This window comes from Dermochelys coriacea, chromosome 6 (assembly GCF_009764565.3).
Source record: "Dermochelys coriacea isolate rDerCor1 chromosome 6, rDerCor1.pri.v4, whole genome shotgun sequence".
NCBI lineage: Eukaryota > Metazoa > Chordata > Testudines > Dermochelyidae > Dermochelys > Dermochelys coriacea.
Genome location: NC_050073.1, coordinates 58,654,006 through 58,668,970, shown reverse-complemented (window position 1 = coordinate 58,668,970; position 14,965 = coordinate 58,654,006). Strand labels below are relative to the sequence as shown.

The window sequence follows — 14,965 nt, the reverse complement described above, 5'->3', positions numbered from 1 at the left end:
GGCTTCCCTGCCATTTTCTGCAGGGAAGCACAGGAATTGTGGGGGGGAGGGGCATTTTCTGCAGGCACACAGTCCCGCAGAATTCCCCCAGGAGTAAGTTAAGAGTTGGGCACCCAGAGAGTTAGTACTCCACAAGTTGGGGTGTAAATCTACAGCCCACAAACCTGCAAGTGGACTTTTCTACCATGCACTAAAAGCTCCCTAGTGCACTTTGTTTAAACAGTAGTATGTCAATGTGCACTAACTTTCAGTGCATAGTAATATGGTCTACATCATGGTCAGTTGTGGGCAGCAAACTAGTGCACTGTAGATTTACACCCCAGCCTGTCATGCACTACCATGTAGTCACGGCACCAGCACTGGGATAGAGCTCCAGGAGGGGAGTGGCTCACAGCGCTGGTGCACTGTCTATAGTGCCACTTTACAGCATTGAAACTTGCAGTGCTCAGGGAGGTGTTTTTTCATACCCCTGTGTGTGAAAGTTGCAGCATTGTGGGAGCGGTGCCTGAACTAAGTCTTTCACACCATCTGATCAATTCCTAACCAGAAAGACAAAAAGAATGTCTCAAAGGGACAAGGGTGGGGGAGTTAGCCAACTGCCTATGAGTGTCTTTTTCATGAAGCGTGGACCAAAGCCTGTGGCACAGCAGATACAGTATATACTTCCATTTCCCCTATTCCTAAAATACAGCAGGGCTATGAACATTATCCTTGACTTTCTGATACAGTGAATTTTTGTCTAGATAAAGAATGACAGGTAAGGTTTTCCCTGCTTATCTATTTGTTAAAAAATTATTATTAAATACGTTTGATATTTGCCCTTTTTCACCTGAAATTTCTAGAACAGGTACGTTAAAGTGAATTTTGGAAAGGACTGAATTCCACTTTTATGACGGAACATATTTAAACTCAGTACTACATATGATCTTCAGCTCTCTGTGGATTTTCCATGCATGTCAATGGGAGGTTTGATCAAAAATCAAATGTAGATTATGGCCTGTCTGTAGTAAAAAAAAAAAAAAAAAAAAAACTTTTAAATACCATTAGTCTCTGTTAAATCACATTTAGCATTGGTGGAAATTATAGTCTCACATTTAGAAACACTGCTATTTCTGAAGTGTTTCTCTCCCTTCACCATCCTCCTCTCTCTTTCTTTACCACTTCCATATCTGTGTGTGTGTGTATGCGTGTCCCATTTTTCCTTTCTTCATTCTGCATTTGCATCATTGCAGCCGGCACTGGGCTTCACTCCCACCCCATTCCCTACCCCACAACAGGATGATCTGCAATGAAAGTTAGTGCTTATATGCAACTGGTCATCGTCCAAGTTAGCACGTTAATATTAACAGAGGCAGTGGAATTCATACTTCTCAGTGCAACTATTTCAGACCATCTGTAGACTCAGAAAGACAACACTGCATCAGTTTGCACTAATTTCAAACATCTGCAAGGTTAACCCGACAACCATGGGGGCTAGAATTTTACTGTGACACTTCCTGGGAGTACCCAGAGTTGTGAGGCACTTTGCTACCACCGGTCTCTGCCACGGGTCAGCTCCCTACTCCACCGGCCACTAGCAACATGAGCACTCCCTTCTAGGCCTTGCTCTCTCTCTCTATAGGTTAGTGATTAGAGTGTGCCTATCCTCAAGCCCTCCAAGCGTCTCCCTGGAGTGTTCAGACCCTGGTCTACTGGACACTTGCAGTGTTCGCAGATTTGCTGCTTCCAAAAAAAAACAGTACATACTCCACTTAACACACAGCACTTAGATTTTTTTTTTTTTTTAGTGAAATCAAGTATGAGTTTATTTAATAAAGCATAGAGATTCAAGTAATAGCAAGTAGAAGCATTGGAAACAGTTACATATAAAACAAAATCATAGCATGCATTCTAGACCTAGCCTTAATTAATAAGATACTCTCCTGTCTTGCAGAATATTGCTCTCCCAACACCATTGCAACATTTCACAGACAGATTAGCTGTGACCCTCCTTTCATGAGACAGACACGCTGTCAGCTTGCCTCTTAGGTGAAGGATCCTGTGTGTTTCCTTGTACCCAGATATAGACCCTAACAATCCTTTGTCGATTTCCTCTCCTATCGATTTCACACACTCCCCTCTTGCCTGTGGCTCAATATGCAAATAGGCCTATATTGTGATGCATACAATACACAGAAATGACCAGACAAGGAGATAGGTGACTGCTGCCTCCTGACTGAAAGGAAATTTCTGAGGTATGTGATCTGCCTTAATGCCAAGATCTTAAGAACATAAATTTTAATATAGATACATACGCCTTAAATATTATCTATACAAACATTTCACAATGATTATGTCAACCAGTGGGCTATTGGCTCTCAGTAGAGACTGCACATACCACTCTTTGGTGAACAATTATGCACATATTTGACCCATAGATCCCTGTAAACCCCTGTGCCTTCTGCCAGTTGGCACCAAGAAGTACCTAGGTCACATTTTTTCCTTTTCCTTTTTTTCTTTTAGATGAAAACTTGAGATGTTGGAGATCTGAGTCACATAAATACACATACTTCAGATGCTGAAGAGTCAGGCCACATGAAATACATCAACGGCAGCACATCCAATACACAGGCCAAGTTCCTGAAACCTCTTATCTAGAAGATCTAAATGGGTCATTTTTATTTCTCTCCTGTATTCAAAAGATTCATTTAGTGAAACTCTGCCTCCCAAAAATTTCCCTGCTAACTCCAGAAACTAATATGCAAAAGGAAAAAAAAATTGGACATGTAGTTTTTTAGTTGCAAACTTTATGATATATTATGGGGTAATGTACAGTGAATATATCAGAAGTCACAGACTATGCACTTCAACTTCCCCATTTGCAAAATAGCTCCCTACCTCACAGAGATGTGATGCTTAATTAATTAACGCTTGGAAAACATTTTAAGGCTGAGTGATGAAATGTGCTAGAGAAACTGAAAGTATTATTTTAGAACATATACTTCTTACCTTTCAGCACCAAATGCAGACTCTGTGTCAATGTATATGACAGCCCCATCTAGTCCTCCCTTGCTGATAGGCAGAGTAGCCAGTACACTCATCATAAGACAAAACTGAGTTTTGCCACAACCCGCTGGGCCAGTTACCTAAAAAGAAAAGTATTCATATAAACTAGGGGTGTTACGTTCATTGGGAGAAAGGGCCTAATTACAGCCCATGGGCCAGAATAAGCAGTTAGGACTCCATGCACCCCTCTTCAATTTACAACACAATTCCCACTGATATCAATGAGGAGTTTACATAAAGGTTAGATATGGCCTTTATGTGGTAACTAAATTTGTCATTTTTTATTTGTTCATTATTGTCATATTCAGTATCACTCGAAGAGAAAATACACTCAGCTTTAGGGCCAGTGGTATTCCTGCCTTTTGTTTCACTTCCTTCCCCATCTTCCTTTTTCTATTTCTCTCCCTCTGCTGTGTCACTGTGAGTCTCTTATGTTCTTCCCTCTGCATTGCCTTCCCTGCAGCCACTCCCAGTTCTCTCTGCTATGGGCTTCACTCCTATCCCCTTTCCATCTGTTAAACTGATCAGCAACAAAATAATTACTGCTGTTACTGAAGTTCCATTACTGAGTTTTAGAACTGGCATTCCAGTTAGATTATAAAGGGAGTCAACGTGTTCACAACCCGAGTCACTGTTTCAGACAGACATCACTATATCAGTTACACTCAGGTCACTTTTGGAAGCCACCACATATGTACATCAAGCAGCCTGCATCTAGTCAAAGGGCTACATGTTTGACACTCCTGGTCTAAAGAAATAGGGATGCATAACAGGTTAAAATCAGGGTGAATAAAAATCAATGGTTTTAAAAAAAAAAAACTGGAGTTTTTTTTATTTACATTGGATTTTTTTGATAAAATGCTTTTTGAGGAAAAAACCTATCTAAAGATAGCTGTAATTAAGATATATTATAGCTCAAAGATATCTCATCATGGAATAGGGATTATAAATTCTAATTCTATAGTATGAGACAATATAGTTATGTAATGTTTAAGAGAAGTTTTGTAAAAAGGAGTTCCAATAGTTCATGGATTAGGGACCCAATCTTAGGGGTGGGTTCCAGGAGCTTCGGTATAGATTATTTAGGTTAATCTTTCTACCTACCCAATGGGACTCAGTGCTCAGTCTAGAAGATACCATCAGAGATGCTTAGTTTTGCAGTTCTCAAACTGTGGATTTGTGTCTCCAGAGATAACGTGCTTGTTAACAGCAAAAATGTTTTAAAATAAATTAATATATAGAGGTGAGAAATAACAGACGTCAACCCTATTGTCCCTCTGCAAATTTGCCTACACAGAGTCAATCCCGTACCTCTCTCTAAAAGTGCAAAGTTTCAAAAAGTTCAATGAATAGAAATTGTTGGGGGCAGAATAGATCTGGACAAGGAGAAGAAGCCTGGAGATAAATGTGAGAAGGAAGGGACAGGCAGTAGAAACAAAAGTGAAACTGTTTGAGCAGCATATTCCAGAAGTCTTGAGGTCCTTCTGAGTGTAGACTTCATTGATTTGAGATCTACTATATACCATTCTCTCACTAGAAGGGAAAATCCATAATGACAGCAGGCCATAAAAGAGACCCAGTTTGGGAATATTTTAATGAAGTTCCTCTACCTGCGGTTAAGACAGGCATGCATGCAAAATGTAAACTGTGCAACAAAGAAATGCAAGGCCTGGTTGCCCGAATCAAACATCATCATGAGAAGTGTTCCTTCTCAGGAGGATGCGGCGTTGAAGATGATGAAAGGAACATGTCTGAACATGCAGGATCTTCAGGTTGGTAAACTTTTGTATTTCATACTTCTTTCTTAAGGACTGCCTGCCTTCTTCTGGACTACTCTTGAATTCTCATGTTTGAGCAAAAAATACAGTTGTTACTCTATGGTACTATCATTTTAGATGCAGCTGTGATAAAAAAATAAATAGCTGAAATAGGCGAATCTTCCTTTTACAATTTCACCTTTAAAGTAGTACTGAGTGTCAGTGAATGCAATGAGTAATACTAAATGAGCAGTATGGTAATAATAATGAAATAATTGCATTGACTTATTTTGTTTAGGAGAATCCATCCTCAAGATACAGGATTGTGAAGACTATCCACTGTCAAGATCACCATCATTTTCTATAGTTTCAGAGTTATCTGTCAATTATAGTGTTTCAGTCACATCATGTAGGACACATAGCCACAGTATACCACCTGTAGCAAAACTCCATCATCCAGAAACAACCATAGATAAGTTTGTGATAAGAACCAATAGATTACAAAGATGAATTAATTATTTTATTTATTATTTTTTATTTATTATTATTTATTATTTCATTAATTGATGAAAAAATTGCCCAGTTTGTTTATGCAGCAAACTCTCCTTTCCATATGATGGAGAACCCACACTTCATTAACATGGTTCAGTCATTAAGACCAGAATACAGTCCACCCAAACAGATCAGATGTCGCAGGCAAATTGCTAGATAAAGTGTATGAAAGAGAAATTGAGCAGTGTGCAAAAGGTCTAGAGGGTGAAATTGTTAACCCGAGTCTTGATGGGTGGAGAAATGTCCACAATGATTCTGTTCTATGTGCTTGTGTATCAACAGAAGAAAGGAATGTCTTCCTTACAGAAACAATTGATACATCAGGAAATGCACACACAGCAGAATACTTACAAGAAGTAGCAGTAAAAGCTATAACACACTGTGAAAAAAAATTCAAATATCTAGTACACAGCTTGGTCACAGACAATGATACAGATGTATCCAAGATGAGAAGAAATTTAGAAGAGAGTCTCAAGCTAATAACATACGGTTGTAGTGCTCATTTGGTTCACCTCCTAGCCAAAGACTTCAGTGTTCCAGAAATAAAGGTTAATGTTGTTGAAATGGCAAAATACTTCCATAACAACCACTTTGCAGCAGCTGCTCTGAAAAAAGTGGGAGGAACCAAGCTAACTCTCCCACAAGACGTGCGATGGAACTCAGCAGTGGACTGCTTTGAGCACTGTATCAAGAACTGGCCTAATCTGATGACAGTTTGTGAACAAAATCATGAAAAAATAGATGGCACTGTGTCACAGGGTCTGTGCCAGCACTCCCACTTTTGTGCTTGCACCCTGTGCTTAGGCTGGTACAATGAAGAGTCCCACCACCTTCTTCAGTGTGTCTTTATTTACAGTGTTCTTGTGCAGTCCTGATTCCCCCAACAACAATCACACCACAGACCCCTCCCAGGGTCTTCTGGCCCTTGAGGTTCCTTCCAGTAGATAAGGAGACAGAGAAACAGCCCTCCTGTCTCCTCCCAGGCCACCCCCTCACTGAGGTTTTCCCAGGGCTTTTATAGCCCTCCCAGTCCTTAGCCCAGCTGTTCCCACTCAACCCAGCTTGTTGCTCTGAGCTAGCTCTCATTAGGGCTTACAGCTGCATACCCATGTCTCCCTACCTGGCCTTTTGACCAGAGAGCCATCTGCAGCCAGCATTTTGGCAGGGCTTTAAAGGGGGTTTTACCCCTGCCCTGCCCCACACTGCAACAGCCAAAGTTCTCAACATTGGGCTTAAGAGAAATATTGAACCATGCTGAGTACCCTGAAGCCTATTTCTGTAGCCTTGAACAAAATGAAAGGAAATAGCTGTTTTATTGCTGACCCTGTTGAAATCTGGAAGGAACTAAGTGAGATCTCAAAAAGAGAAATATGAAATGACAGAGTTAAATTACAAGCATTACAAAAACGAATGGGACAAGCGCTATCTCCAGCTCATTTTCTTGCAAATATTCTCAATACTCAGGTCAAACCTTAACTGCTGAAGAAGAGGAGTTGGCTATGACATGGACATCCAGCATAATGCCAACTATAATAAACTTCAGAGCTAAGGGTGAATCATTCAAAAAATATATGTTTGCTGATGCTGTTTTAAAGAAAGTCACACCAGTGAACTGATGGAAGTCACTTAAGCACTTGAATTCAGAGACTGTTGAAGGGATAATCTCCCTTTTAACAGCGGTAGCTTCTTCTGCCAGTGTAGAAAGAATATTTTCTTCCTTTGGACTAATTCATTCCAAACTGAGAAATTGTTTGGGACCTGAAAAAGCAGGAATGCTTGTTTTTCTTTTCCAGATTATTGGCAGAGACTTTGGGGGGTTTTCACCTCCCTGTGCCACATGGGGCACAGGTCACTTGCACGTTTAAACTAGTGTAAATGGCGGATTCTCTGTAACTTGAAGTCTTTAAATCATGATTTAAGGACTTCTGTAACTCAGCCAGAGGTTGTGGGTCTATTACAGGAGTGGGTGGGTGAGGTTCTACGATATGCCTACGATATGCAGGAGGTCAAACTAGATGATCATGATGCCCTTCTGGCCTTAAAGTCAGTGAGTTTGTCTTTTTTTAAGCTTGGTTTTGAAATGAAGAGTCCGCCCTGATAATAGAGATTTCAGAACTACAACAGTATTTAATGTGTCTGTACTTTTAAAAAAATGCACTTTTTTTTTCAGTACATTATATGTTATTTTCCCAGGCACATCTGAACAAGGTTGGGGGTGGTTGGGAAGAGATTAATGGAGGGGAAGGCGAGGTCTTGAGGAGGTAATTCTCCTTCAGAGTTACCCAGGGGATTAAACATTCAAATAGCCTCAACCAAATTTCTGCTCAAACGATTTGGTCAAAAGTTCTGATATTTGACCACAAAATTTTAGTTATGATTTATTTCTAACCTAAACCCCACCAGTGATTTGGAAAAAAGTGTAAGAGTAATTTGCCTCTGGCACTCAAAAAGCAAGCACAAGATTTGGCTGTAGAAGATACCACTGAAATCCTCTCATGATTCATGTATTCAAATTCCAAATTTCAAAGCACGATTGCTGTTGCGTAGCATAAGAGGAATGGGAAGGAAAACAGCAAAAGCTTTACCCACACCAACTGGGAAGAAACATGCTCCAAGAAACATGCTTTGTGAGGACTTCTCTCAGGCTTGAACCAACTGTCTAAAAGCAAAAGTATCCCAAGTGCAACATTCAGGTCAACTGTGCCGTGGTCCAAGAAGTTCTAGTATGTTGCTCACAGGGGTGCTCATTTTAATAGAGGAGGTACAGATCAGAGAGAGTAAAGGTTGCAGGAACACTTAACTTAATACAGAGTACTGTAGACTGGGACCTGAACTCTTTGTAAGCTACACCACCATAATGAAGCAGCAGCAATAAAATGCGGATAGACTTATACTAACACCTATATTAATACTAAATGAAGAAGAGTTGCAATCTTGCCAACTCTTGAGATTTTGTTGAAAGTCTCATGATATCTGGTGTTTTTCTTAAAGCCCCAGGTCCTGCAGTCAAGTGATTAAGTGAAAATCTCAGCTTTTGCTGTTTTGGAGATCGTGTTTTTTTTTTTTTTAAGTAATGTTTTACTATGCTTGTGAAGAAAAGCCTGAAAAAGTGACCCAAGTGCTCCCTAAAGATTCAAAACCTAGAAGGCAAAAAAAAAAAAAAAAAGCCCTATATTTTCTTTCATAAATTTCATGATTTCAAGCCAGTCTCATGATTTTCTGGGTCCCAACTCGTGATTTTTTAACGTTTAGGAGTGCAATACTGACAACATAATATAATTACCCTTGAGCAGCAATGCAGCCAAGGCCAGCCTACTGCTGTAGAGCAGATTCCAAGTGCAATTCCAGACTAAGCCAATAGGTGTCTCTTTTGCAGACATGTACTTCAGCACGTCATGTAGTCAGTAATATAATGCATAGATTTAATGTACTTAAGTACCTGCAATAGGGCATTACACAATGTGATAATTAACCCAACTGGAAAGTAGCCCTAAAGATCTATAGAATATTTAAATAATTTTCCAAAACTGTACATCTGTATTCATGTCCAAAAGAGCATTCTCCGAGCCCACCTTAGAAAACTTATGCCTTTGGAACAAAATGGACCCATCATTTGCTACTGCAGCAGCACTTTGTGCATTCAGATAAAGGCCAAAAATGAATATCAATGACTTTTGGTCCTAAATTCTATAACTCTGTGATGCAGAATTCATAACTTAGTCTCTTAACTCAAGCAAAACTCTCATTGACTCAGTAGCCACCACTTGTCTTTAATCTCTTTCTTAAGCAAGGTCAAAGATGGTAGCTAGCCAATTCCAGCAAAACCTAATCTCTGCTAATATCTAAAAGCCTTCCTTCAGGTGAAGGTATGGCCTGGAGAACGTATTGGTCAAACTGAATGACAGTCACTTTATGGCTGAAGGAAAAAGACAAGCATCCAAGATAATGCTATTAAATCTATCAGCAGTCTTTTATACTGATCATGAGGTACTTCTAACTCACATACAGGAACTTAACATGATGTAGAGTCACATTAAGCTGTTTTTGCTCATTCCTCTTAGACAGATCCCAGAACCATGATAGGTATTTTTTCCTTATCCCCGAGTGCTCACTTATACAATCCTTCATAGCTCACTCCTGTCACCTCTCATTCACAATCACAGTGGAGATTGGGAGATACCAGTGGCTCCAGTGTCATCAATAATCTGATAAAAGATAGCTCTGCAATCTCCTTCTCAAACATTTATAGTGTTGAATTCACCAACTGTCCCCGTGTCTGGAAAAAACTAAAATCTGGATGAAAAGCATTGACTTAACCCAGTGAGCAACCACAGTTACTGCTAGACAGAGAGAAGTATTTTCAGGAATTAAGTGCTCATCCACTATTGAAAGCATCTGCATAGTCTCAAGATCCCATCTGACTCAGTGCTGGGTTCTATCTGCCCAAAGAGCAGCTGTTTCATCTTTAGCCAGCCATAAAACATTGCTCTTTTTCCCTAATGCAGTCTAAGCCACAGTGATGATCACTTTCAGGCAGGATTCTGCAACATGACCCCCTTATGGCCAGTTAGCAACACAGGTATCAAAACCCACATCTGAAAAAACCTTCATTAATTCAGTGAGGGACAAAATAAATTCACAAGATACCCTCTTGAGCAACTCTATGGAGATAAACTGTATATCAGTCTACACCTGGAGCAGAAAGAAAACAGGTCTCTTTCATGTCTCTAAGGTCACAGCCCCAACACTGTTAAATAAGCATATACTGAAGCAGAAACCACTATAGTTTAAGTTGCAATACTGTTTTCATTCCAGCCCATTTTCACTTATTACTTTCATGCTTCAAAGGTGATTTCTTTTTAAGTTTGAGCAAAAACAGTTCAGTCATGTTGAATTATGAAGAGTGGAAAAATATACTTTCCCCTGTGATAAAAGAATTTTTGCAATCTTCTTATTTGTACAGCTCTCCAACCACAATGTCTGAGTTGAAAGTTGAAATTTGGCATGGAAATGGCCGTTACTGAGGGGAAGTGACTGTCAGTGATCCAGAGAAAATTGGTTTGGACTTGATTGAGCTCTGAGCATTTGAAAATTGCATACCGAGTAGTAGGGTTTTTAACTTACTTCAAGTGCATCGAATCTAGTCAAATATATTGTGGGTTCCTATGCAATTTAAAGTGCTTAGGAGGCCTCCCTTAGCATCTCTGCAGCTTAAACAAAATGCAAGGGTTGAAGGAGGGCTCCTACACACTTTGTGAGGTGTGCAGGGGTTAAGGAGAGCAGGCATTTGGATACTTAAGTGATGGGCACAGTATAAGACTGTAGATGGATCTTGAGCAACTTGTAATCTATCTATTTAAGATATTTACAGGTTGAGACAAGAACATAAGAACGGCCCTACTGGATCAGACCAAAGGTCCATCTAGCCCACTATCCTGTCTTCCAACAGTGGCCAGTGCCAGGTGCCCCAGAGGGAATGAACAGAACAGGTAATCATCAAGTGATCCATCTCCTGTCGCTCATTCCCACCTTCTGGCAAACAGAGGCTAAGGACACCATTCCTGCCCATCCTGGCTAATAGCCATTGATGGACCTATCCTCCATGAATTTATCTAGTTCTTTTTTAACCCTGTTATGATCTTGGCCTTCACAACATCCTCTGGCAAGGAGTTCCACAGGTTGACTGTGCGTTGTCTGAAGAAATACTTCCTTTTATTTGTTTTAAACCTGCTGCCTATTAATTTCATCGGGTGACCCCTAGTTCTTGTGTTATGAGAAGTAGTAAACAACACTTCCTTACCTACTTTCTCTACACCAGTCATGATTTTATAGACCTCAATCATATCTCCCCTTAGCCGGCTCTTTTCCAAGCTGAAAAGTCCCAGTCTTATTAATCTCTCCTCATACGGAAGCCATTCCATACCCCTAATCATTTTGTTGCCCTTTTCTGAACCTTTTCCAATTCCAATATATATATTTTTGAGATGGGGAGACACATCTGCACACAGTATTCAAGATGTGGGGGTGTACCATGGATTTATATAGAGACAACATGATATTTTCTGTCATATTATCTATCCCTTTCTTAATTATTCCCAGCATTCTGTTCACTTTTTTGACTGCCGAAGCACATTGAGTGTATGTTTTCAGAGAACGAGGTCACTAGAAGTGCTTACCTTACCCCTGAACGATTCAAAAGGTACAAAAAGTTTAAGGGAGGAATTTGTGTGCGCCTTATATGGCCAAATTCTGTCATTATACATTACTACAACACTGCAAATTGCAAATTACAGAATGTATATCAATTACTGGCAACTTTTTGCAAGACAGCATAGTTTCTAAGTACTGGATAATGAAGCTCTATCTTAACACACACACAGGAAATGCCATGCAAAAAACTCTGTTAAGAAAACTTTAGAAGTTAAACTTAAAAGTCAGAAAGTGACAAAATTAAGGGTTTACATACAACTTTGGATTGTAATGTATATACACAACAGGACAGAATTAGTCTTTAATTACATTATCACATGTATTTTTCAAACAATAAAGTTAGTTATACAATTTTTTACAGCCTTAGCTACACATGATCCTCCTTATAAAAATAATTTTCATCCTTGCATTCTTACACTTCTGTTTGTTGTAATGGTCCATTATATCTTTAGTAACTTAGATAGGTAAACTAAGGTAGGCAGAGAAAGAGTGACTTGCCAAGGTCACATGGCAAGTCAATGTCATATCAGGAATAAAATCATGATTTCCAGTCTTGAGCTCTAAACAACAGATATGCTATGGTCCTATTCTATCATGTTACAAAATTACATTTGACTAACTGTTTACAAAATTTAACTTTCCTCACTGGAAAGTATCAGTGAGTGGTGCATTCATATTACAAAAAATATGAAGTGTTTATCATTTATGACAATTAGGAGAATTTTCAAACAGCAATTTTTTAAGCAGAAAAGATAATTGCAAACATCTCTTAAATACTGTTGTCCTTCCTACCTTGAAAAGTGGAAGCAAAATATATTTAACATACTGTACGAGTGTAACATACATATACATTGTAGACTGAAAGCTCTTTGGGTCAAGAACTGTCATTTATTATACATTTATATAATGCTCAAATGAACCCCCACTAAAGGTTGTGGCGTTTAGGCACTACTGCAGTAAAAACTGTAAATATTAATTTTACCTCTGTGAGGGATCCACAGGCCACTCCACCATGCAGGGCTTTATCCAAACCATCTAGGGTAGTGGATAAGAAGGCTGAGGATGGATTGATCGCCCTTTTCATTTTCATCTCATAAGCCTATAACAGCAAAAATTAACACACACACACACACACACACACACAAAGCTTTATTCAGCTGGCAAGAGGAATTTCTGGCATTTGCTCCACAACAATCTAGCATGATTTAATACTTGCCCACAAGTTTACTGTTCAAATCCTAAACTATATTCTCATCCTTCCCTGTGTTCTTTCTTCACCTGAGTCTCCACCACACTTAAATGCAGACACCACTAAGTAGATTTAAAGGAGTTTATTGTATACACTGAGGCTTTTGCACTTTAGCTTTGAACTTTTCTCCCACATCACAATGTCAAATTATAAAAAGCACTTTACAATAACTTTTCAAAAGTGATGGGTTTTTTTCCCCTGGCCAACACGTGCTGCTTTTGATCTGCCAAACTACTACTTTTGAACAAGGAAATACTAACCCTGTGGTCAGCAGAGCTGTGCAAAGCATTCACAGTGAAACCCAAAACCAAGAATTTGGCTGATTTTGAACTTGGCATCTCAAAACCATTCGAGTTCACTGAAAGGTTCATTAAGATTTGTAAACTGTTTGAACAAGCCTAGGTCAATACCAAAGCCTAGCATAGCTTTTGGGTTTTGTGAGCCTGATCTAGCGAGTATGGCACCAGATTGGCAGGAAATTTGGGTTCTTCTTCCAGCTGACTTAAGATATGAGGCCAGTCACTCACCCTTTTTTATGCCTCAGTTTCCCCATATACTGGACAGCAGGCTTAACCAGATAATATTTGAAAAGAACTTGGAGATCCTCAACCAAAAGGTGCTAGAGAGTGGAACTGTACAAAGTATATGAAAAACATCTGTTTTGATTTTTTCAGGGCACAAAACACCACAAAGCAAAACTGGCTCCAGTGATGTCCTGATAGATTTGGGTTCAGATTAATTGGAAAAAGGAATGCATGGAGTGATAAGAAATTTGCACACATTTTTTCATTAGTACAAAATTAGTCTTTTTTAAACAATGACATTTTATACTAGCGTGGATCTGCCTTATATAGATTTTAATGTCAAAAGGGATCATTACGATAATCTAATCTGATTTCCTGCATAACATAGGCCATAGAATTTCACCAATAGTTCCTGTATTGAATCTAAGAAATTGTGGTTTTGCTAACATATCTTTTAGAAAGACATTCAGTCTTGATTTAAAGACTCCAAGTGAAAGAGAATTTACCACATCCCTTAGTCTGTTCATTGTTAAAAATTTTCCATCTTATTTCCCCTTTGAATTTTTCTGACTTCAACTCCAACCACTGGATCTTGTTATGCTTTTGCAGGCTCAATTAGAGTTTTCTAATATCAGATATCTTCTCTCCTTATAGGTACTTCTTGGCCACAATCAAATCACCTCTTAACTTTCCCTTTGATGAACTCAATAGATTCAGCTCCTTAAATCTCCCATTCTGAGTGGAATTTTCCAGACCTCAAACCATTTTTGTTACTCTTTTTTAAATCCTCTCCAATTTTTCAATATCTTTGGGCACAGAACTCTAGTAGTATATCTGTATAGAACAGGGTTGAGCAAACTACAACCCAGGGGCCACATCCAGCCCTTCAGATGTTTTAATCCAGCCCTTGAGCTCCCATCAGGGAGCGGGATCCGGGATTTGCCCCCCTCCAGCACTCTGGCTCCTACGCGTAGGGGCAACAAGGGGGCTCCACATGCTGCTTCCACCCCAAGCACCGCCAATGGTTCCATGGAACCACAGCCAATGGGAACTACAGGGGCAGTGCCTACGGACAGGGCAGCGCGTAGAGCTGTCTGGCCGTGCCTATGCATAGCAGCCAAAGCAGGGACATGCTGCTTCTGGGAGCTGCTTGAGATAAGCACCACCTGGAGCCTGCACTCCTGACCCGCTCCCGTGACCCAACCCCCAGTCCTGACCCCTTGGTCCCACCCCAGAGCCCACACTCCCAGCGGGAGCCCTCACCCCATCCCGCACCCCAACCCCCAATTTCATGAGCATTCATGGCCCGCCATACAATTTCCATACCCAGATGTGGCCCTTGACCCAAAAAGTTTGCCCAAAGTATTTCTGTTTTTTTCATTCAAGGATCACACTAGCCACAGCATCACACTATGAGTTCCTGTTCAGTTGCTTATATACCAAGACCCCAAATCCTTTGCAGAACCACTGTTTGACAAAATACACCCCAGACTTGTTGATAAAAATATTCAGTAAAGATGATCTGAAAACCAGTCCCTGTGAGACCCCACTAGAAACACCCTCACCACTTGATAATTCCTAGTTAACAGTTGAGATTAACTGATCATTGAGATTTATCAGCCAGTTTT

General features: G+C 39.9%; 1 protein-coding gene across 7 annotated transcripts in view; it reads right to left on the bottom strand.

Moving 5' to 3' along the window:
• The window catches only part of RAD51B (RAD51 paralog B), a 634,909-nt gene that overhangs the window by 582,611 nt on the left and 37,333 nt on the right, over window positions 1-14,965 (bottom strand). For all 7 annotated transcript variants that reach the window (XM_043517414.1, XM_038405609.2, XM_043517417.1 and 4 more), the window contains 2 exons: window positions 12,547-12,663; window positions 2,989-3,125 (listed from right to left, as the gene is read on the bottom strand). In XM_043517414.1, coding sequence (XP_043373349.1) covers window positions 2,989-3,125; window positions 12,547-12,663 — 254 coding nt within the window. The remainder of the gene's footprint in view (window positions 1-2,988; window positions 3,126-12,546; window positions 12,664-14,965) is intronic.